At 41.5% G+C, this 23509-nt stretch overlaps 3 protein-coding genes across 3 annotated transcripts; 2 read left to right on the plus strand and 1 right to left on the minus strand.

Annotated features, from left to right (window-relative positions):
• The first annotated feature begins 500 nt into the window (after window positions 1-500).
• LOC115577559 (zinc finger BED domain-containing protein 1-like) lies at window positions 501-3679 on the plus strand. The gene is made up of 8 exons (XM_030410440.1): window positions 501-973; window positions 1062-1260; window positions 1348-1895; window positions 2096-2240; window positions 2410-2641; window positions 2742-2855; window positions 2934-3002; window positions 3121-3679. Exons 1-8 carry the CDS (start codon window positions 688-690, stop codon window positions 3487-3489), a joined length of 1962 nt encoding a protein of 653 aa, XP_030266300.1. The 5' UTR covers window positions 501-687; the 3' UTR covers window positions 3490-3679.
• A 1786-nt stretch (window positions 3680-5465) lies between these two features.
• LOC115577562 (BOLA class I histocompatibility antigen, alpha chain BL3-7-like) lies at window positions 5466-7773 on the plus strand (the record flags this gene model as incomplete). The annotated part of the gene is made up of 5 exons (XM_030410443.1): window positions 5466-5598; window positions 5821-6087; window positions 6426-6701; window positions 7289-7591; window positions 7679-7773. Coding segments are annotated over exons 1-5 (1053 nt in total), but the record flags the coding sequence as incomplete, so codon positions are not given.
• Window positions 7774-18592: 10819 nt separating this feature from the next.
• LOC115577534 (major histocompatibility complex class I-related gene protein-like) lies at window positions 18593-22711 on the minus strand. Its single transcript, XM_030410423.1, has 7 exons — window positions 22655-22711; window positions 22098-22361; window positions 21510-21788; window positions 19611-19913; window positions 19411-19512; window positions 19171-19188; window positions 18593-19006 (listed from the first exon to the last, which is right to left on the minus strand). The coding sequence occupies exons 1-7, from the start codon at window positions 22683-22685 to the stop codon at window positions 18957-18959; spliced, it is 1047 nt and encodes a 348-aa protein (XP_030266283.1). The 5' UTR covers window positions 22686-22711; the 3' UTR covers window positions 18593-18956.
• Between the last annotated feature and the right edge of the window lie 798 nt (window positions 22712-23509).

A 23509-nucleotide genomic window follows, 5' to 3' on the forward strand; every position in this document is an offset into this window, starting at 1 on the left:
AATAGGTTATAGGTGGTGATTACCTTATAGTTGTGAAGCTATTTTTGTGTATGTCTGTGTAGACAAGCCACACCTACCAGCACCATGTTTACTTCACAATATGTTTACATAATAAATACTTTCACACTTTACATTTTTAGAATAACTTCAAGAATTTAAAGAATATAATTTTTCCTTGAGGTATCTGAACTGCAACACATTCTGATATCTTATTCGACTCAGTTTAAAATTACCCTGTTCCTCCACCTTGTGTGAGTTAAAGACTGTAGACGGTGGGGCTAACAGCTCCAAGGGACCTTGGAGTCAGTATTCAGCTGTATGTGTGTCAAAGGTTAGCAGAAGACAAGTCCACTATAGAGGACTAAAACAGAGTTTGACCCCTCATTTAGGTCATTTTGGGATACAATACCAAAGGGGTGACAGTAACAGATTTAGTCATTTATGGGAGATGAGCAGACCAACACCTTTTCTAGCTGACTGGACAGATGGACCCTCAACTAGGGTTGGGTATCGAGTATCGAGTATCGATTGGAACCGGGACTTACTTTCCAATTCTCCCGGAATCGTTCAAAAGTTTAAATTTCGATTCCAAGTTTCGATACCCAGTCCGCCGACCGGAAGAAGAAGCCGCTGAACACCCACGAAGAAGCGTCCACCGGAAGTGTTTGCTAACCGAGCGAGTCCAGCATGGATAGCCTGCGTCGGCGGTCTAAAGTGTGGCTTCACTTTTCGAAAAAGACAAAAATCTCGGCAAAATGCAACGCTTGCGACCGAATTGTTTCGTGCATAGGAGGGTGCACGACGAACATGAAAAAGCACCTCTCCCGAGTTCATGGAGTAGAAATAAATGTGTGCCCCGTCTTTGACGCGCTGCGCCGACCGTCCACCGCTGCCTCTTCCTCTTCCTCTGGCTCTGGCTCCGGCTCCGACCCCCAGCGTGGCACCGCAGTGACTGCACTGCAGTCCGAATCCGGTAAGTAAAACAATACATATTCAATAAATAATATGTCTTGCGCCAACATTGAGGCAGCTAACAAATTAGCCCACGTATTTTTTCATAGACAATTTACGACCTGAGATTGCTAACGTTAGCCAGGCTGGTGACTCCACGACTCCGCGATGTGCTGAGCCTACTCCGTTCACTATAGCGGCAAAGGGGAAGATGTCGGTGCAGCAAAAGGAAGAGTGCCACAGAAAGGTCACTGCACACATCGTCAAAAGGCTGCATCCTTTTTCAGAGGTGGAATCACCAACATTTAGGTTAGTTAAGCAATAACGATAGAGCTAAGCTAATTGATACTGAGCTAAACAGTAACAACAATATTATATGTTTGTATATGTTTGCAGGGACATGGTGAAAACTCTAAACCCCAAATACACACCACCTTCCAGGGACTACCTGTCAAACACTTTAATCCCATCGTGGTACAAGGTTGAGAAGTCCAACATTATTACAGAGCTCAGTGAAGTCAGCTCTGTTGCACTCACATGTGATGGCTGGAGTAGCATCACACAGGACCACTACCTCACCATCACAGCACACTACATAGAGGAGGGCAAAATGCAGCAAAAAGTGCTAAAAACAAAGGCTGTGTACAAAGCACAGACCGGTTGTGTTGTTGCAGAGGAAATCAGTGATGTTCTGACAGAGTTTGGCATATCTGATAAAATTGTAGCAGTCACTGTAGATAATGCTGCCAACATGGATGTGGCTATTAAGCACCTGCGATTTGTGAAATTGTGCTGTTTTGCCCACACACTTAATTTAGCAGCACAAAGTATATACTCCCTAAATTCTGTGAGTCAGTGGGTGGCCAAGGTCCGAACCATTGTTGTGTGGATGAAGAGGTGCTTGATGGCCAAGGTGGTTCTCCAAGAGAAGCAAGAACTTCTACGTAAGACACACAAAGTTCACTTTATCTAACTGTTGTGCATTGACATGTAATGACTTTATATGTCTGATCTTATTATTATTTATGAGCTCAGCAGAGTAGTACTACAGTATTTGAGTCCAATTATACAAAAATATTGTTTGTCTCCTAGGATGCAAAGCATCTGCTAAATGACTTCAAATTGATGTTCTTGTTTTTATCAGAGCTGCCCCGACACTCACTCATACTTGATGTGAGAACACGCTGGAACTCTCTGTACCTAATGCTGGAGAGATTCACAGAGCAGTACCCTGCAATTCAAGCAGCCAGCTTGGATCAACGGCTGAGAAAAAATATGGACAGGGACAGGTAGAGATAGATAGACAAGCTTAGACAAAAAATACCAGTACACGCAAAATAAGAATTCAAAGAACAGTATTAGAGCTAATGTAGGGAGTGCCTATGTTAGGTGTTTTGTTAGGAAAAAAGGGAATATTTCTAACTCCAATCTATGTGTTCTTAATTATTTTTCATACAGACTTGCTCGGCTAACTGAGGAGGATTTTAAGAAAGCTGAAGACTTCATCAACCTGATGAAGGTGCTCTACACCTCAACACTCTGTGTGTCGTCCGAAAAGAGTCCCACATGCGGACAGATTCTGCCTATCCTCAAAAAGCTTGAGGCACACCTTGCTGTAAAAGATGGAGACACAGTCTTTGTGTCAAACCTTAAAAAACAGGTTTTGGCAAACCTATCCAAGCGCTACCAGGTAAGTGACTGAGGCAGGGCATCTGGAAAGAAATTGTTGAAGAATAGAAATATCACATGGCTTGTTAAAACATTTAAAGAACAACAAATGTGTTTTGCAGAATGATGAGATCAGAAACTTTCTCCAAGTGGCCACTGCGTTGGATCCACGCTTTAAACATAAATTGGATGATGACACCATCTGGGACCAGATCCAGAGAAAGCTGATTGAACAGGTGAAATGTCATTCATGCACAACTGTCCTTTTCAGCTATTAAAATCTAAGATTTAAATGCTAATTATGTTCTTTGTAGTCAACAGAGGAAGACTGTGGAGCTGATGGGGACTCCATGCAGTCTGAGAATGAGGATGAGCAGGAGAGTGTGAGTATATGATAGTTGATATTATATAGGTTTTCAATTTAAATAATAATCATGCCTTTAATGGAGGTTTTCCCTTTTTTAGTGATAATACTGATGAACCTTTTGTTTTGTATTTTAGCAACAGCCTCCCTGCAAACTCCCCAGGAAGACTCCACTGGAGGAGCTGTTCGCTGAGGAAGAGGCACAGAACATAGTGTCACAGCAGAGCTCCATGTCCATCAAGAAACGAGTGGAGAGAGAGCTTCAGATATACCAGGAAGTTCCACCGGTCCTTATGTCTGAGGACCCTGCTGCATGGTGGTGGAACCAACAAAAGACTTATCCTTTGCTGTCAGATCTCGCTTTCTCCTATTTATGCGTTCAAGCTTCTTCTACACCCAGCGAACGTGTGTTCTCCACAGCAGGAGACACTATCTGTCCAGAACGCTCCCGCATCCTGCCCGAGAAGGCAGATATGATCATTTTCCTAAACAAGAACTGTTTCTGATTTCATACTGCTGCTAATCTGGACTGGGTTTTACAAGTTGTTTCTTATTGTTTATTTGCAATTCTGCACCAGGTTAGCCCATCAGTGGGAGCACAGTAATATGTTTAAGTACCTGCAGCATCATACACTCATGTGTAAATGTGTTTTCATGACGTTTACAAAAATAAAGCTCTCTTGAGGAAAGTGAAAACGTATTCATAATTTATAATATTTATACTCAAGTTCATAGATTTGATATTTATACTGTAGTTGAAAACAGCCCTGTGAGAAATTCATAGTAAAGTTCATAAAAAGTAAAAAGTTCATAGAATTAAAATTGATGGAGAAGTTTAGACTATTTCATTCAGAAAGTCTGTTGGTTGGGTAGCTCATTTAAAATATCCTTAACTTTTGTGACCCTGCCTCTTAAAAGAATCGGAATCGAGAATCGTTAGGAACCGGAATCGAAACAAGGAATCGGAATCGGAATCGGAATCGTTCAAATTCAAACGATACCCAACCCTACCCTCAACCCACCAAAGTAACCACTTCGAAGAAAAAGGCCTGCGCGGGTAGAGACGTTTAGGTGGTAATTGGTAGATTTCCTAAGATTGAAGGCTTGATAGGATTTCTGAAAGGGCAGAGGGCGAAGCATTTTGGCATTGCTTTGCCATAGATTTGAGAACACCAGAGGGCGGACGCATCTGGTTCGGACACTGGCTTGAGATTTGTTTCAATAAAGATTGCATCATCATTCCCCCCAGCCTGGCCTCCACAGAGTTCTTTTATCATCAAACTACACACCAACACCTTTGATGAAGAGAGCCCAGAAACTACATCCTCTCAGCTGACTCTTTAGAAAATCTGATTGGATGAGGGAGAGAGTTGGTCATCCTAAAAGAAACAAGATGCTGTTCTGTAAAGAGCGGAATTGGCACCATGTTCTTGCTCCAGCTACTGGAGTAGTTGAAGGAGGGGTAGACACTGAAGAAGGAAATGGTCGGTGGCGGGGCCGGAAATTGGAAGATCAAGGATGGACGTTAGCAAATGCTAGTGGGCGAACTGGAGCAGCCAGAGAAAACCCATACAGAAACCCAGAGAACATGGTCGCTCCACTAAGGTGACAGTTATAACCACTGAGTCGTAGTTATCAGCTGCGACAGCATCGTCACAGGCACTGTCCTCCACTCGTCAGGTTTTGAAGAGCTCGGTGAATCTTTTCCACAATGATCTCAAACTACTGGTTCTTCTCACTGGCTGTGTCTTTGATTGAAGGACATGTATTGTCGTGTTCTCGTCTTCAGCGACTCTCTGCTCCTCCTCTGCTATCAGAGCTCTAAGACTCATCACCAGACTCTCCTTCATCAAAATGAAGGTTAATGGTTAACCAAAATCATGGTTAATGTGTAAAATCAGACAGTTGTTGATGTATGGTTCATTCATGAGGGTGATTTATGTTTTTAGGGCATTTATCAGACACTTTTTTCCAAAGTGACTTAGAGTGATTTATACACACATTCGCACACTGATGGTGGTGGCTGCCATGCAAAGTGCCAACCAGCTCATCAGGAGCAGTTTGGGGGTTCAGTATCTTGCCCAAGGACACTTCAACATGCAGACCAGGGGGATCGAACCAGCAACCTTCTGAAATGAGACGCTGGCTCTACCCCTGGTCGACAGCTGCCACCCATTTTGACCGATTTATAACTAATTCACTTTTAAAAGATGCCAGCATGAATGCAAGTCTTACCGTTAAGTGTTGCTCACTTGAACTCAGAGACTCAGAAAAAACAAACATTTTTATCTGATCCAATCTCTGACTCGAGGTTCTTTTGTCTGTTTTTATTTTTATTCACCGTAGTTGTGTGAAAAAAGGAAGGAAGTGAGGGAGTTGAAAAGCTGATGACACTGTTAATATGTTACTTAATGTGAGGGGGGCTGATGAGGACTGAATCACTTGGAGGCGGTCTGGACTATTTATTCTTGGGACAGAAACACTCTCACTTCCCTGTGCCAGGATGACCAACAGGAAACAGCTGAGCCAGCTCGGTCCTTCACTCACTCGTCTTCATCACATCAAGATGAGAACGTTATTGTTGTTGCTTCTCTTCTCTCACGTTTCATCACCAGGTAAGATCACATTTTAAACCTTTAAATTCCACTCGACTCCTTTGCTCCAAGTTTGGTTTCACTTTTGTTTCAACTTGATCAGACTGTTTTAACTGGATCCCACTGACTCATCATGTTTCTTAGTGGTGATGATGAGTGTGTGTTCATACTGATTGGAAGCTGTTTGTCCTGCACATTATTTATGATTAGTGTACTTAATAAGCTCCTTTGTTTGTCCTGCAGTGCTACACTCCCTGAAGCATTTCATAACTGCATCAACTGGAATCCCAAACATCCCAGAAATTGTGGCGACAGTAGAAGTTGATGAACTTCTGATGGTGTACTGTGACAGCAACAAAAAGATGGACGTGAAACATGACATTGCTAACTTATTCTTCATAAAGTCTCCTGAGCGGTTGGAGTCTTACAGACATCGGTGTTTCCAGGTTCTGCCAAACTCCCTCAAAGCCTACACAAGCAGTTTGATGAGTCTCTTCATTGAAAGTGAAGGTACAGTATGTAACATCTTATAGCCTGTTTAACTTTTTACTGTTCTGCATCTTAGTTGTAAAGTGACCCAGGGCCTCAAGATACCAATCAGTTCAAACTCTAACATCATTTTACACATAACCTGAAATAGAGATTCATGTAAAGTAAACCATCATATCAGTTTGTCTTCAGTGGTCCAGCCACTACCTGTCATTCATCATGTCAACATTAATCAGCTGCTAGTTAGACTTGTTGTTGAAGCTGTTAAACACAAACTACTGATAATAATCTGATTCATGATCGCATGAAATGTTTCATCTGTGAATCAGTGTTAATTACAGTCTCTGTCTCTGTCTCAGGTGTCCATGTTTTACAGACGGTGGAGGGCTGTGAGTGGGATGATGAGACTGATGTGCTCAAAGGTTTCGCTCGGTTTGGTTATGATGGAGAAGACCTCTTGGAATTGGATCCAAATACATTTACATGGATCGCTCTAAGACCTGAGGCTGTCAACATCACACTGAGATGGGAAGCTGGTAAAGATTTAAGCGAACGCTATAAGACCGTTTTTACTCTGATGTGTCCAGAGCAGCTGAAGACGTATGTGGAGGATTTGAAGGACATTCTGAGAACAGGTAGGATCACCTGAACTGATGTAGTTTATTAGACACAGTGATCTTCATATAGGCTGCTCAGACTGAACTGTCATTGTATTATTAATCCAACCTGCCTGACATCAGCTTTTTTGTAGTGGTTACATTTGTTTTAGTCCTGACCAATCACAGACATCTTTGGGTGACATCACTCACCATCAAAGCTCAGACTGTGATGTCACAGTTAGTTTAAGGAAAGTGATTTTACAGTTTCAGTGTTTCACAATAGAAATAGTTCCACTGAACATTGACACTGTGATTGATGACCTGATTGTGAATCATAAGAACAGACAGACATTGTTCTTCTCTGACTGTAGTGAGTGTCTTTAGTGGTGGTGTAGTTCCCTCCTCTGTCTGTATACAGATCATGTGGAGGCTGTGTAGCAGATGTGTTGTTATGTACCCTGTCATTATTACACTGTGGTCTGGATACATGGAGCACATTACTTGGCCACCATCACCACTTTCACACCTTCTGTTATTGATTCCAAATGTAATTTCTTCATCTTTCTTTTACCTTGTTTCTTTTCCTCTCTCTCCTCTTTAATCTCTCTCTCTTTCCTCTCCAGATCTTCCCTCAGTGTCTCTCCTCCAGAAGACTCCCTCCTCTCCAGTCAGCTGCCTCGCTACAGGTTTCTACCCTCACAGAGCCTCACTCGTCTGGAGGAAAGATGGAGAGGAGCTTCATGAGGAGGTGGACCACGGAGAGATCCTCCCCAACCACGATGGAACCTTCCAGATGAGTGTTGACCTGAAACTTTCATCAGTCACTCCTGAAGACTGGACGAGGTACGACTGTGTGTTTCAGCTCTCTGGTGTGAACGAGGACATCATCACCAAACTGGAGAAAGATCGGATCAGAACCAACTGGGGTAAGAGTGAGATCAGAGGGTGCTGAAGGGGAGTGCATGGGAACAACAACAAAAACAGTAATAATAAACTATTATTGTATTCAACAGTGAAGTCCAGTAACATGACCGTCCTCGTCACTGCTACAGTGGTTGTTCTTGCTCTCATTCTCATCGGTGCTGCTGGATTCATCGTTTACAAAAAGAAGAAAGGTGAGAGAGAAAAAGGAAAGATTTCACTACTTTGATTTCTTTAATTCAGGTTGCTAAATTAAAACAAGCATCAGAGAAAGTAAATACAGTCAGCACTCAACAGACTGAGTATAAACAGATACTCAGTCTGAGTGAGTAGAAGAGAGGAATAAAGTGACTAAAGATAATCTGGCATTTACAACTGTGACTGAAATTATTTTTCTTGTTTTGATTTCAGCCATCAGTCCTCCATCTTGTAAGTAAAACTTACTTTGGTTCTATCTCAGCTGATCTGACTCACACTTCATGTTTTAGATTAAAACATGTTTCACATTATTGTGCAGATGAACCTTTTCAACACTGTTTCCTGTATTTATTGTTTATAAAAGTTTGTTTATAAATGTTTATATAAACAAAGCACAACATGGGATGTTTACTACTTACTACTACTTGATACTTACTCTGGATAAATATAGTAGATATAAGTATACGTATATATCTATCTATCTTTCTGTTTCTGACCTGCAGCTCCTGACAACAGCACAGAGCTCTCTCAGCAGCTGGTCTGCATGTTGAAGTGTCCTTTGGCAAGTTACTGAACCCCAACCTGCTTCTGATGTGCTGGTTGGCGCCTTGCATGGCAGCCACTGCCATCAGTATATGAATGTATTTATTAATTACTGTACTTCGCTTTGGATACAAGTGCTAATAAATGCACTAAATGTAAATGAATCCAGAGACCTGAATGACAGATATACATGATTACAACTGAAAGCAGCAAGGGTACCCTGAGAGAGGAGAGAACAATAATCACATTACTTTCTGTCAAAAAATGTAATTTAATCCACTAATTTAACACACTTTTATTCATTTATCATAAATCTCACCTTACAGAAGTAGTTTCTTCATTAATTCACTCTTCTCTGTAACTCTGTCACTCACTGTGTCAGTATCAAGGCACACAAGGACATCCTTTTCAGTGGCCATCAACAGAAAGGCAGACAGGCAACTCCTCACTCTGTTTTTGATGTAGCGAGGGTTGAAAATGACCGCTCACAGGCTACCTTAGTTATTGACAGGGTCAGCAAAAACTTGTATGCCAACCCAAATCGGCATGTTATATCTGAGAAGGATTTTGTAGCAGCACAGGCAGCAGTCTTTGCAAGAGACACAGGTTTTGCTGATTATGTCGATCTTTTCTTGATCATCTGATTCCTTTTCAATTGCTCTAGTTGCGTCGTCATCCAAGGGCGGTTGTACCGGCCTGTCCCATTGCTGTGCCAAGTTTCTCAGTTCAGTTTGTAGATTGGTAACAGTTGCCCTCCTGCCCTGCTGTCATACACAACTCGGCACTTGCTGAGTCCTTCAAGTACAGATTTAAGCAGAGCACTGGTGTGGATAAGGGGGAAGATTTGGGATGTAGGAGGGATACATCTGCATACACGGTGCCATGGGTTAGGAATCTTTTGTGCATGGCCTCAACAGCTCTATGAAGAATCTGGTGGTGAATATTTACCTGACAGGTCTTTCCTGAATCACTGAGGCTTTCATCCTGGGCCATCTCTCCTGGCATTCTTCATCCTTTTCTGAGGCAGTGCAGCCTCCACTTCCACATCTAGCTCATCCTGCTCCTCTAGCTTTTAATTTGCCCAATGGACAAAACAGTCAGCTGCATCTTTGATGGCCGGGAAATCTCTTGCTGTCTCTTTCAGTGAATCTTGTGTTGTGGTTACCATGTTATGTTCTGAGAGGAAGTCCATTCCTCCAGTTTGTAGGTATGTTGATAGTGGTGAGGTGAACTCAAATATATAGAGAAATCACTGAGCTGTTGGCACAGTTTCATATCGGAGTAAGTCATCTTGGTATCCTTTGGCTTTGTTTTGTGCATTTGATGCTTCATTATGGCAGAGAGTTTGGATACCACTTCTACAAAAAGGCCGCCATGAGGTCTGCCATAGTTTCCTAACACTTTCCTCAGGGCATCATGTTTGGCCCACCATCTCGTCTCTCCAATTGGTGAAATGCATTTGTGCCTCTTGTCCTGGCTCTCAGTCTCCCACACACTCACTCTAGTAAATGATTCCTTGATGAACACAGCAATGTCGTAAAGGCTCCTTCTGTGGAGTTGCCGATGCACAGGCCGATGTCCAACTTCAGCCGCTCAAGTACTTAAATTAACAGAGTCACAAACAGCTGTCCTGTAGTTGTGCTGTAGATGTCCCGCAACCATGATGTACCTCAAAATCACAGAACACTGATCTTTCCCTGTAATATCTTGAGTTGTGTCAAGCTGCACAGAAACAGCCCTGCTGTCTTGATGTCTGCAGAGATGCTCTCTTCAGTTAAATGCTTGATAGCATCGATTACTGCATTCACAGTTGTGTTGGACAGGAGGGTGATCAGAGAGCCTCTGCCTTGTGTGCCTGAAGCATGGATCTGACTGCTTGTTTCAGTTACACTGCTGAGGTGCTCTTTTAAGCACACATCATATTTCCCCAACAGTATAATTAGTTCTAAGGAATTGCCATGGCCGAGACTGTCGTTGTCCAAAGTGTATGCAGATTCATTGTGCTCCTTCCTGTAGCTGACGCCTCTCTTCCGTACGACTTTCACAACCTCCACTACACGTTCCAACTCTTCTTAACCTGCTCACGGTGTCCTGCCAGCTGTCTTCCTTCAAGGAGGTGACCAGTGCTTGCTCTGGTGTGCGACGCCTCTCTCATGCTCCTCTATTCTTTGGTGCACATGCCTCCAGTCTGTCATGCCTCTAATGAAAGTACTTGGATCATTGGGCTTGTTAAAAACAAGGCAAACAAAACAAATTAAAGCTCTGGAGGACAGGGTTTGTGGCATCCTGTCGTAGGTGAAACTTAATAAATTCCTGCCTCTTTGTGGAATGAGGGCGGCTAAAATAGTGCCTGATCTCCCTGTGACTCCTGCACTCCTTTTTCAACAGTCTGGCTTGACTGAACACAGAGAAAGAGAGCGAGGCAGGAATGTTAATTTCACTAGTGTTATTTTTCTGGTTACCTATCAATGATAAATCATCATTTTGGCAAAGCAATGTTTTACTAATATTAAATGACAATTAAGCTGTAGTACCTGCAAACTGTAACTTTATGTCAAGCTAAAATCACACTGTACTTCTCATAGCATTATTTGAAAACAAAGGCAATTCTCACACACACACACACACACACACACACACCAGCCCTCCGCCCTCCCTACATGAAACGTCCCTCTTCATTCTGCTAACATTTCAGCTATTTCTTACTGGGCTTCTCCTCCAAATCCACCTGAATAGCTAATTCTCCTTCCTTCTCCGGCCCTGCACCTGCTGCCACAGTTGAACTTGTGGCTGCAATAACAAACATATCAGTAATTTAAGCACATTTTGCTGCGTCCTCTTGTTGGCTTTTTAGCCTTTTTTCTCGTAGCTTCTCTGTGCCCCCCTGGCGCTGTTGTGGTTTATCCATTTCCACTCCTCTCCAACTCTGGTCAGCTCAAATTGCAAAATTTGATAACCTTGGTCAAGGGGGAGGGGCACCCAAAATGTGCGTCGGCCCAGTACGCCAGATGGCCTGTCCATGCCTTGAGCCAGTGTGTCTCTCGTATGAGTGGTGAGCAGAGTGGGAGGTAGGGGGGTGGGATGGAGTCATGCTATGCAGGGTCAAGGTTGTTTCTGAACAAGCGAATCTTGAGTCTTTTTGCGAAAAGATGGCGAGTGACTCTTCTGTCCTGACATTGGTCGGGAGTTTGTTCCACCACTGAGGCGCTGATGTAGTGGAGCAGATTGCTCGGGACAAATGTATGACTATGAACTGATGAGACTAAACATGTAAATTCCTTTACATTGATGAACATGAATGAATGTTAAACTCAAATGTGTTGTTCTTTGTTTCTGTGCTGATGTTTGTCTTTTCAATAAAATCCTCACATTTTGAAAAGTTTGGTCCACATGCTCATTTGTGACGACACTTCAATATATTACCTGAACATTCAGTATTCTCACAGAGGATTTGAATGAGGAGATTGATATCAATGTGAACTCTGAGCAGAGTTAGCTCCCAGACAAGGTTAGCTTAGCTTAGCATGAACACTGAAGTTAGAGATTAATCAGAGAGCCAGTATCTGTTAAAGGAGCCTTCTGACAACTAAACAGCTGACTGACTGATGTCCTGTAACGCTTCACCTGTGAGGAGGTCATAAGATACGTTTAGAAAGAAAGAGAAACAAACTGAGACTGAGAGACTCAGAGTGAGATACATGTTGAAACATGTTTATTCACAGCAGTGATCTGAGCTGATGGTTAACACCAATTAAATGTACAAGCAACATACAACAATAATAGAAATGACTTAAACACAGAGGAACCCTGAGAGAAAATGATTAAATGTTACTATATAATACTCTAAATAATCAATATCACCTGTTTCTGTGTGACTCCTGACTGTTAATAATAATAATAAATATCTCTCACACACTGGGTACTTTAAGGAATCCAGGTTTGACTGGTTCTGTCCAAACTGAAACCTTTGTAGAATATATGTGCTCTGTGGTATTTCTGTCTACTTTGGTTCAGTTGAAGTCGAGGAGCTGCTGAATGATTTCAGTGGCATCTCTGTGCAAAGGATCATTGTTATCATGGTGTTATCTACTGTCTGATGTAGAATCAGTTATAGGTGGTGATACAAATGTACATGAGGACACATTCTCTGAGATCTGAACTATCCACTGAGACCATGATCATGTAAACTCACCTGCAGAGCCGTTTCTTGCTATAAGCGTACTATGCGGGTGCATAGGGCCCCCGCGCCACTAGGGGGCCCCCTCAAGTTGCAAGGTCAGCTGCAATACCTGAGGAATGATCCGAAGGAAAAGTTGTGAAAAGGACCTGACACCTGGCCCGCTGATTGGTCAGATCTGGTGTCTACCACGCCGCGTTGCTATGACGACCAGTACTACTAAACTAGGAGGGGGCGGGGAATTGCGCCGAGCCGTAAGTTCAGGTCATTAACGGCATGGCGTCCAAACTAACGTATTCATCTGGTGCAGAAAAAAGAAGAAACTAGATGAAGAAAAACACTAGCTGAATAAAGGTAAGGTTTTTTTTTCATGATGTGGGTTGGAGGGGCTAAAATAAAATGTATCTCACATGTGAAGGCCATAACACTGATTGACTGAAGTGAAACCCGTTTTGGTGAATCACAGCAGGTCCAGTTCGTTGGCATCATATTTGTGAGGGAGGGTGTTAGGACCAGGGCCTAGGGGAAACCCTGGCGCAACAAGAGTGTGAGACTCCCCTCTTACCAAGCACCACCAGCAGCAAAGCATTTTTCAATAGTTTTATTAACAAATATTTTTATCACAATCACATTGCTGGCAGTCTGGGACAGCAGAGGAGAGCCTGCAGGAACTGGGAGGAGCTGGCCTTTAAACTTATAGCTCCAGGGAAGCAGCCAATCAGCGCCACAGGGCAACCTACAATCAGACACACCTGCAACCACTCTCTCTCACACACACGTAAAAGAGGGATATTAAAAACAAAATAGAAAAATAGAACAAAAAGACAAATAGAAACATGACCTCTAGGGTCGTAACACCTCCTCCCTTAAAACTGAACATTTCTCCCTAAAGTAATGTTCAAGTTCATGGCATGCAATCGGGTGATGAGCAATCACAAGTCTGTTCCCTTTTAAAACCATTCTACATGAAAACACTTCTGCACAGGACCAAAATCAAGTCTGTGGGTGCCACTCCCACAAACAAAATGGCCACCACCATGAGAAGAGAACACAAAAAGCAAATGCACCAACTGTGGTAACGGAGACAGGCACACCAAAAACAGCAACAGGTGCCCAACACAGTGGAGTGCAACAGCCACCACACAAAAGGCATCACTGTATAGTCAACACTACACACAAATGTTGCCAGCTTACACCTAAGCTGCAACCACAAGTGACCCGACAAAAGTGAACTGCCACTACCACACCCAAAATGGACACCTTGTGATCTCCAACCACACGTTACTGTAAAAGGAGTGTAACAAAAAGAGACAAAAGTGACCAGACAAACTGGGAAGCCACATCCACCACTCAAGATCCACTGATCTGGGGAGTGACACCATGCCAATCTTACTAATTAATACACTAAATCAGTAACACCTATTTGACCACACCAAAAGTGGACTGCAACAGCCACCACACAAAAGGCATCACTGTATAGTCAACACTACACACAAATGTTGCCAGCTTACACCTAAGCTGCAACCACAAGTGACCCAACAAAAGTGGAGTCCAGTTACCACAACCAATAGGTCACAAAAAGTTACTGCACACAAGTATTAATTAGGGCCACACATCACAACGTGACCAACACAAAAGCAGCCATCTCACACAGAACTACGTTGCTGTGCAAAGTATAAACGAAGGAAAATTGTAGAGACACCCCAACTTGACCTGCCTACAAAAGGTGGCTAACTCTCCTAGCTAGTCTTCAGTGGCTTGCCGAGCTCGAGGCGTCTTTAAACGCTGAACTCACTGAATCACCGAAGACCAGGAATCTAGTCAACTGCGAATCACTGAAGCGTACCCCCACTCAGGATTACCACCAAAAATAAGAAAGGCAAAATAACAAAAGGTGGCAAATTCTTGAAAATGCCCGGCAGCGTACTGGTCAGGGTGCTCAGACAGACACACAACATGCCTAACCCTAACCCTAGCAACAACTTAACAAAAGAGATGACCACTACACTTAACTAAAGGCCAATTACACAAACTACATCTACCTCACCTCATGGACATTCAGATCCCTGACGAGCCCCCAATTGTTACGACCAGGGCCTAGGGGAAACCCTGGTGCAACAAGAGTGTGAGACTCCCCTCTTACCAAGCACCACCAGCAGCAAAGCATTTTTCAATAGTTTTATTAACAGATATTTTTATCACAGTCACACATTGCTGGCAGTCTGGGACAGCAGAGGAGAGCCTGCAGGAACTGGGAGGAGCTGGCCTTTAAACTTATGGCTCCAGGGAAGCGGCCAATCAGCGCCACAGGGCAACCTACAATCAGACACACCTGCAACCACTCTCTCTCACACACACACACACACGTAAAAGAGGGATATTAAAAACAGACAAATAGAAACATGACCTCTATCTGTCATGTCTGCTGTATCCTCATCCAGTAGAGCTGCTGCTCTGTCATAGACCTCCTCTGCTCCTCAATATTTGTCACATAACATCACTTTAGGATTGTTTTTATGATTAATTTATCAATTTTAGTGTTTCCTCAGTTTGTACGTCTCTAATGTGAAGTGTGCTAAACAACCCTAATGCATATGAAGCCTACTGTGGATGATTATGGACTATTGTGGCAGTAGATTATTGCTCTCAGTGGATTATTTTTAACTCTACTGAGCTAGTTGCGTCTTTCTTTTCCACATTTATCAGAATATTTATTGTGACAGTGTAACCTGAACACATTTGCCTACATTCCTACAGTTTAGTTATGTGTTTGATGTATTACTTTGTTTTATTCAAAAGAATCATGATAACACAAATTAAAGTCAATTTAAAGTGAACTATACTATATAGGACCGTTAGTTCTGCCCACAGAATATAAGTTAAGACTAAATCATCAGTTAAGCAAGTAGTTCACTTCGTAATACTCTGTGAAATATAAACTAAGATATTCCTTCAATATCACATAAAGCTCATCAGTCATTTATCTTTGTCTGATAACTCTTTGAAACTGCTTAAAAGTGACAACTTTGAAATTGGGTGCATGCTTTAAAGGGACACTGTGCTGTATATAAGGTTTAAAATAAAAACAGATTATGAATTTCTCCATTAGTGTAACATAACTCAATTATACAGTATGAATATTTTCTTAGGATCTGTTTTGCTTGGTAACCTGAGGAGTTTCGTCTTTGCAGGAGCAATTCTGAAGTATTTTGGAGCCGCAGAACAGGAAGCAGCACTGCCGCCTTCAGCACCAGAGACTGGTAAGCAGCTCTCATATGCTGGCAAGGAGGCAGAAATTTTGAGGAGGGGCTTAGGGTAGATCTGCTTAAAACACAAGACTCAGATGATACTGATAATCATCACAAAGTGGTGTGATTGTGTTATATAGTTCTGTATGGTTCCTTTAAAGTATTGTTTTTATTGTTGGTTTGTTTTCATTGTTGCATTTTTATTGTATGCTGGTTTATTGTGTTGGTCCTGAAGGGCTTGTGTTACATTTGAAAGGTTCCTTACTACCTCAGCAGTATTATTCTTGTTAGTTTTTTTGTTTGTATTGTTTGCTTATTGATATGGATGCTGGCTCATTGTGATTTTCATTTCTAAGTAATAGCACATTTTATTTTCTATACAACTTTAACTTTAGTTTTGGGTGTATGTATGTTATATGTTTAATGTCAACTTAAAAAAAATAAAATTGAGGAACACTCCATCAGTTTCATTTATTGACCTATCAAGGATCCCTATTGTTTACCTGTATTATCATTTTCTATCAGTTCAACTTACTAGTGTGGGTCAACTTAAGATGTTTGATTTTAATTTGAGAGAGGTTCTCACGACTCTAGCCTGTTTTCCTCTTAAAATGTAATAGATTGTTGCATCTTTATGGATCACCCAAAAGGGTTACGAATCTATCCATCGTAGTTTGACAAAATAGGGGCCCCCAAACAGCATCTTGCATAGGGCCCCCAAAAAGACAGAAACTGCCCTGTGAAGCGGGACTGGCACGGCGTGGTTTCTGTGGGTGCTCCTCTCTAACGCTGGGCCCAATACCGCACATAGATCCAAGAGGACAGCTCGTGGGAGTCGGAAACGGCTCATCAGCCACTCGTCACTGTTGGCCAGTGGATCTCGCTGGTCTCTGAAGTTCCGCTCCCTCCATATCCTTCCGTTTGCCACATCCTCCAACAGTGCCAAAGCAGCCATTGTGCGCCATAACGCATTGTAAATACATGCCTTTATATACCCATCTATTAGGTAATATCTGCTACACGTGTGAGAATTACCCTGATTGACAAACAGTCCTCCACACTAACAATATAAGATCATTATAGTCTTTATTTGTATGGCAACAAAACACAGTTACAAAGTGTTTTATGCGTTACGCATTGAAAACGGAGATGAAACGAAATGGGCTATATGATATAGGATATTAAACTGCATTCATATCAGTGTAGACGTAATTTGCTCTACTGTTGTCTTACTATTGTCCTAAATTATATGTTTCCCGTTTGTTTATTCATTGTAGAAATATATATATATTTAAAAAAAAAAACATTTCTTGCAAATAAACTGTTCATATATGAGAGGTAATATTACTATTATTTTACACGATCATTATCAGTTTCACGACGACTAAATTCCTGAAGTTATTCTATAAATGTAAAGTGTAAAAGTATTTATTTTTTAAACATATTGTGAAGTAAACATGGTGCTGGTAGGTGTGGCATGTCTACACAGACATACACAAAAATAGCTCCACAACTATCAGGTGAATTTACATGATCTTGGTCTCAGTGTTTAGTGAAGATCTCAGAGAATGTGTCCCCATGTACATTTGTATCACCACCTATAACTTATTCTACATCAGACAGTAGATAACACCATGATAACAATGATCTTTGCACAGAGATGCCACTGAAATCATTCAGCAGCTCCTCGACTTCAACTGAAGCAAAGTAGACAGAAATACCACAGAGCACATATATTCTACAAAGGTTTCAGTTTGGACAGAACCAGTCAAACCTGGATTCCTTAAAGTACCCAGTGTGTGTGAGATATTTATTTTATCCACTTGAAAGGGAATCAGGCTCCACAATACAAGTGTCACAGCCCTGTTTGTAATACTGTATATAATACCACTAAACAGCCGTTAGATGGCAGCAAAGACATGTATGAAATAGAGGCTGAGAGTTTCACAGCTGCCCGACCCAAAGCTCTGGTATTTGATGACCTGGGAATGAGACTCAACAATCAACTATGTTTCTCCAGAATCACGTGCTGCATGTTTGAAGTGGGCAGAGCTCTAATGGGGGAAAACATGTGATGTCACATATTTCCATGCACCTATCAGGAACAGGCTACAGGTTTTAGGTTGCTTGGTTGCTGTCAATCATATAACGTGCTGCTACTAATTAACAATATTAACTAACATTGATTAAGATGAAGCAGACAGATTTCTAAGTATTACCATGTAGATGTTAGTGAAGGATGAGCAGCAAACAGTCAGGAATCACACAGAAACAGGTGATATTGATTATTTAGAGTATTATATAGTAACATTTAATCATTTTCTCTCAGGGTTCCTCTGTGTTTAAGTCATTTATATTATTGTTTTATGTTGCTTGTACATTTAGTTTGTGTTAACCATCAGCTCAGATCACTACTGTGAATAAACATGTTTCAACATGTATCTCACTCTGAGTCTCTCAGTCTCAGTCTGTTTCTCTTTCTTTCTAAACGTATCTTATGACCTCCTCACAGGTGAAGCGTTACAGGACATCAGTCAGTCAGCTGTTTAGTTGTCAGAAGGCTCCTTTAACAGAGATACTGGCTCTCTGTTTAATCTCTAACTTCAGTGTTCATGCTAAGCTAAGCTAACCTTGTCTGGGAGCTAACTCTGCTCAGAGTTCACATTGATATCAATCTCCTCATTCAAATCCTCTGTGAGAATACTGAATGTTCAGGTAATATATTGAAGTGTCGTCACAAATGAGCATGTGGACCAAACTTGTTAAAATGTGAGGATTTTATTGAAAAGACAAACATCAACACAAAAAGAAGCAATAACATATTTTTGTATGCTGAAGTTAGCATCACCCTGGTTCTAGTTAATGTTAGGCTGGTAACAGACAATATCACGGTCACATGACTTAAACGTTACCACTACTAAGTGTCTTACTACATAATGACAATACATATTTTCTATGAACGGATCAATGTAGAAGTTGTAAAGTTAAAGTTAGAATAGTCCCCTGAATGTTTTGAGTATGAATTTGACAGAAAACAACAATCAATAAAACAACCAATCAGAGCCATATAACGGAGAACAGTCCCACCTTTTCAATCAGTCCTTTTTATATAACGTTACTTCTAGTGCAAGAAGCATTACTGTCGTTTAGTTCAGCAAAGCTAAATAAAGTGACACCAGGAGAGTCACTGAGTGTGTTTGTCATTCAGGTCTCTGGATTTGGCCAGTCAGGGATCTCTACACTGTTGTCAGCAGCTGCAGGTCAGAAACAAACATCCTGTATTGAACTTTTATAAACAATAAATACAGGAAACAATGTTGAAAAGGTTAATCTGCACAATAATGTCAAACATTTTTAATCTAAAACATGAAGTGTGAGTCAGATCAGCTGAAATAGAACCAAAGTAAGTTTTACTTACAAGATGGAGGGCTGATGGCTGAAATCAGAACAAGACAAATAATTTCAGTCACAGTTGTAAATGCCAGATTATCTTTAGTCACTTTATTCCTCTCTTCTACTCACTCAGACTGACTCAGTCTGTTTAGCGCTGACTGTATTTACTGTCTCTGATAATCGTTTTAATTCTGCAACCTGAATAAAAGAAATCAACTCAAAGACTGAAATCAAAGTAGTGAAATCTTTCCTTTTTCTCTCTCACCTTTCTTCCTTTTGTAAACGATGAATCCAGCAGCACCGATGAGAATGAGAACAAGAACAACCACTGCAGCAGTGACGAGGACGGTCATGTTACTGGGCTTCACTGTTGAATACAATAAATTAAGACTGGTGCAGATGAAGCAGGTTAGAACAAATTAAAACAATCAATTAGTTTATTATTGAAGATGATCTCACTCTTACCCCAGTTGGTTCTGATCGGATCTTTCTCCAGTTTGGTGATGATGTCCTCCTTCACACCAGAGAGCTGAAACACACAGTCGTACCTCGTCCAGTCTTCAGGTGTGACTGATGAAAGGTGCAGGTCAACACTCATCTGGAAGGTTCCATCGTGGTTGGGGAGGATCTCTCCGTGGTCCACCTCCTCATGAAGCTCCTCTCCATCTTTCCTCCAGACGAGTGAGGCTCTGTGAGGGTAGAAACCTGTAGCGAGGCAGCTGACTGGAGAGGAGGGAGTCTTCTGGAGGAGGGACACTGAGGGAAGATCTGGAGAGTAAAGGGAGAGATTAAAGAGGAGAGAGAGGAAAAGTAACAAGGTAAAAGAAAGATGAAGAAATGATATTTGGAATCAATAACAGAAGTTGTGAAAATGCTTTCAAGCAAATGTTGAATGTATTGGATGTATTTTGTTCCTTAAGAAACATCTGCAAACCTTTTAGAATATTAAAAATGATGCATCATATACATCCTTTTTTACTTGCTAGCAGACTCCGTTTGCACTATTTTGTTACAATACTATGTTTGTTGGCACATCACTGCTGCAAACTGTAGATGAGGGGAATAGTGTGAAACCAGCAGCATGATGTGAATCATGTCGACCATGTGCTTGTGTGTCCTCGCCAGTCAACTCTTCTTTCTCTGGTCAGATTTTAAGTTCAATGGGACTTCTGGGTTGTGCTCGGTTATCAGGACTACACTAGAACTAGATGCAGAATTCTGTAGGGACAAATTAATCCTCCACAGAAGAACACCCACCAATGCGTGCAGGGCAGAATTAGGCCGTTACCAATTGATTAATAATATTAGAAGTTGTGAATTTTGGTCACATTTTAAATCGAGCCCTCCACACACAGTAAACTTTCAGTCACTCCAAACCCAAGAAGTAAATCCAGAAAAGATACTTATTCTGTCAGCTGGTCCAAAGTTACTGATCAACCAACACCCAACACTGTTCAACCTCAGACCAACACCGCTTTCCAGCCACCAATCAGAGAAAGCCAAACCATGAATACAAATTAGCAGATCCTGACCAAACAGACTCAGTGACCACAGTCCAACCATAGTGAAGGACGACACAGGAAGTCCTGACTGCCAACAGAGGAAAGAGTCTGTGGTCACTGCACCACAGGCGAGGTAGAGACAGAGATACACTTCCTCTTAACATGTAAAAAATATAAGGACATGAGAGTAGAATACTTAAAATGTGGTATATAAATACCAACATTTTGGAAAGTTCATCTTGTTTGTTCCTCTTTTTCTTGAAATGTATTCATTGGTTGTATTTGTACTTTTTGAAAATCGTCCTTAAAATTTACACCTGCAACAGTTTGTAATAGTGTCGGCCGAATAAATATTGATGGTTAAAAAAGCAGGATGACAGTGTTGATGGTGGTCAAGTAATGTGATCCATGTATCCAGACCACAGTGTAATAATGACAGGGTACATAACAACACATCTGTTACACAGCCTCCACATGATCTGTATACAGACAGAGGAGGGAACTACACCACCACTAAAGACACTCACTACAGTCAGAGAAGAACAATGTCTGTCTGTTCTTATGATTCACAGTCAGGCCGTCAATCACAGTGTCAATGTTCAGTGGAACTATTTCTATTGTGAAACACTGAAACTGTAAAATCACTTTCCTTAAACTAACTGTGACATCACAGTCTGAGCTTTGATGCTGAGTGATGTCACCCAAAGATGTCTGTGATTGGTCAGGACTAAAACAAATGTAAGCACTACAAAAAAAGCTGATGTCAGACAGGTTGGATTAATAATACAATGACAGTTCAGTCTGAGCAGCCTATATGAAGATCACTGTGTCTAATAAACTACATCATGTCAGGTGATCCTACCTGTTCTCAGCAGAACGCTCCTCCCATACTCCACATACGTCTTCAGCCACTCTGGATAAAACCGAGTTAAAGCAGTCTTATAATATTCTCTTAAATCTTCATCAGCGTTCCATATCTGTTTGGCGGTGAAAGCCTCAGGTCTTAGAGCGATCCATGTAAATGTATTCAGATCAAATGCCAACAGGTCTTCTCCATCATAACCAAACTGAGCGAAACCTTTGACCTCTTCAGTCTCATCATCCCACTCACAGCCTCCCACCATCTGTAAAACATGGACACCTGAGACAGAGACAGAGACTGTAATTAACACTGATTCACAGATGAAACATTCATTAAAGATGATCTTAAAAACATTGTACATCGTGTGATGACTGCTATTTTTAGCGGTGTGTGTTCATGAATACTTAGATTATTATTATCATTACAAAATGATATGATGGTTTACTTTACATGAATCTCTATTTCAGGTTATGTGTAAAATGATGTTAGAGTTTGAACTGATTGGTATCTTGAGGCCCTGGGTCACTTTACAACTAAGATGCAGAACAGTAAAAAGTTAAACAGGCTATAACATGTTGCATACTGTACCTCCAGTTTGGTTGAAGAGACTCATCAAAATGTCAGTCCAGGATTTGTATACTGGAAACACATGGAAACACATTTTTCTATACCACTCCAATTGCTCAGGATTCTCTGTTAAGAACGATTTAGCAATGTTCTGTTTTAGATCCACCTTTTCGTTGCTGTCACAGGACCCCATCAGAAGTTCATCAACTTCTAGTGTTACCACAAAGTCTAGGAGGTTTGGGATTCCAGTTGATGAAGTTATGAAAAACTTCATGGAGTGTAGCACTGCAGGACAAACAAAGGAGCTTCTTAAGTACACTAAATAGAACAAAGCCTCCATTCAGTATGAACACACACTCATCATCACCACTCAGAAATATGATGAAGTCAGTATGATTCAGTTAAAACAGTCAGATCAAGTTGAAGCAGGTGTGTAGTCAGTAATGGGCCAAGTTTTGTCAAAGTACATTATATCACAGAACATTTAAAAAAATCATGTTCATGAGTCACAAACCGAAAATATATTTAAGCACAAGATTTTATTAACAAAAAATGAATCAACCAAAAATTAACACTACCAGAGTCTGGAGGTCCGGCAAAAATAAACATAGGAATGAAGGGAGTCCGGGCCAGCCACGCCATGGATCGTAGGACCCAGATTTCCTTCCCTAAAGTAAAAAAAAAAAATAGTTATCTAAGTTACCAAACTAATACCCCGAAAACAGACCAGACTACCAGACCTCCATCCTCAAAGTACAAAACAAAAACAAAAAAAACTGCCTCCAGCGCAGACAGCCTGGAACCCGACAGCACGGGAACCTGATAGGAAGTGAAGAGCAGAGAGGGAGCGGCACCTCCAGCATCTCTTAAATAGACCACGGCGAAAACAGAATAACCACCCTCGTCAAATGCACCTGGTGAGAAGAAAAGAAGAGGGGAAAGGGCGGGTGCAAGTAACACGAGCAACACTTCAAGGGCTGGGATGGAGTAGATGCGCGTTGAGTCTCGCTCCAGCAACAATTGACAATCTCATGTCTTAAGACCCATAAAGTCACAACAAAGCGGCAATATTCGAGTGATTTTGTCTTATTTGACTGACACACCACTGAAATATGTCAACATATGCAACCAGACAGACTATGAAAGACCAGGATGCTAAGGTCAATCCCTCACACGAGGCAGGTGACGAGTTTAGCATGGTGGCCATTGCTAACCTCTTGGAAGAACACCGCCAAGTCCTCTCCGCTGATGTTAAAACTTTCATTTCAACACTTGAAGCTAAGTTGGACCACGTTCACACCACAGTGTCATACCATGGTCAGAAATTAAGCTCTCTCGAGGCAAATGTTAACTTACAAGACAAGCGCCTTTTGGCATTAGAGGCATCCTGAGCTACACTAGCGGAAAGCTATAGTTAGCGACCTTGAGTTCCA

This window comes from Sparus aurata, unplaced genomic scaffold (genome assembly GCF_900880675.1).
Source record: "Sparus aurata unplaced genomic scaffold, fSpaAur1.1, whole genome shotgun sequence".
NCBI lineage: Eukaryota > Metazoa > Chordata > Actinopteri > Spariformes > Sparidae > Sparus > Sparus aurata.

What these genes read in the sequence shown, in the direction of transcription:
- LOC115577559 (XM_030410440.1), top strand. Translation starts at nt 688, where the DNA reads ATGGATAGCCTGCGTCGGCGGTCTAAAGTGTGGCTTCACTTTTCGAAA. An exon ending in ACCTATCCAAGCGCTACCAG is followed by an intron (nt 2,642 to 2,741) that starts GTAAGTGACTGA and finishes TGTGTTTTGCAG; the next exon opens with AATGATGAGATCAGAAACTT. An exon ending in ATGAGGATGAGCAGGAGAGT is followed by an intron (nt 3,003 to 3,120) that starts GTGAGTATATGA and finishes TTTGTATTTTAG; the next exon opens with CAACAGCCTCCCTGCAAACT.
- LOC115577534 (XM_030410423.1), bottom strand. Translation starts at nt 22,685, where the DNA reads ATGTTTATTTTTGCCGGACCTCCAGACTCTG. An exon ending in GAGCGTTCTGCTGAGAACAG is followed by an intron (nt 19,914 to 21,509) that starts GTAGGATCACCT and finishes TTTACTCTCCAG; the next exon opens with ATCTTCCCTCAGTGTCCCTC. An exon ending in TCCGATCAGAACCAACTGGG is followed by an intron (nt 19,513 to 19,610) that starts GTAAGAGTGAGA and finishes TGTATTCAACAG; the next exon opens with TGAAGCCCAGTAACATGACC.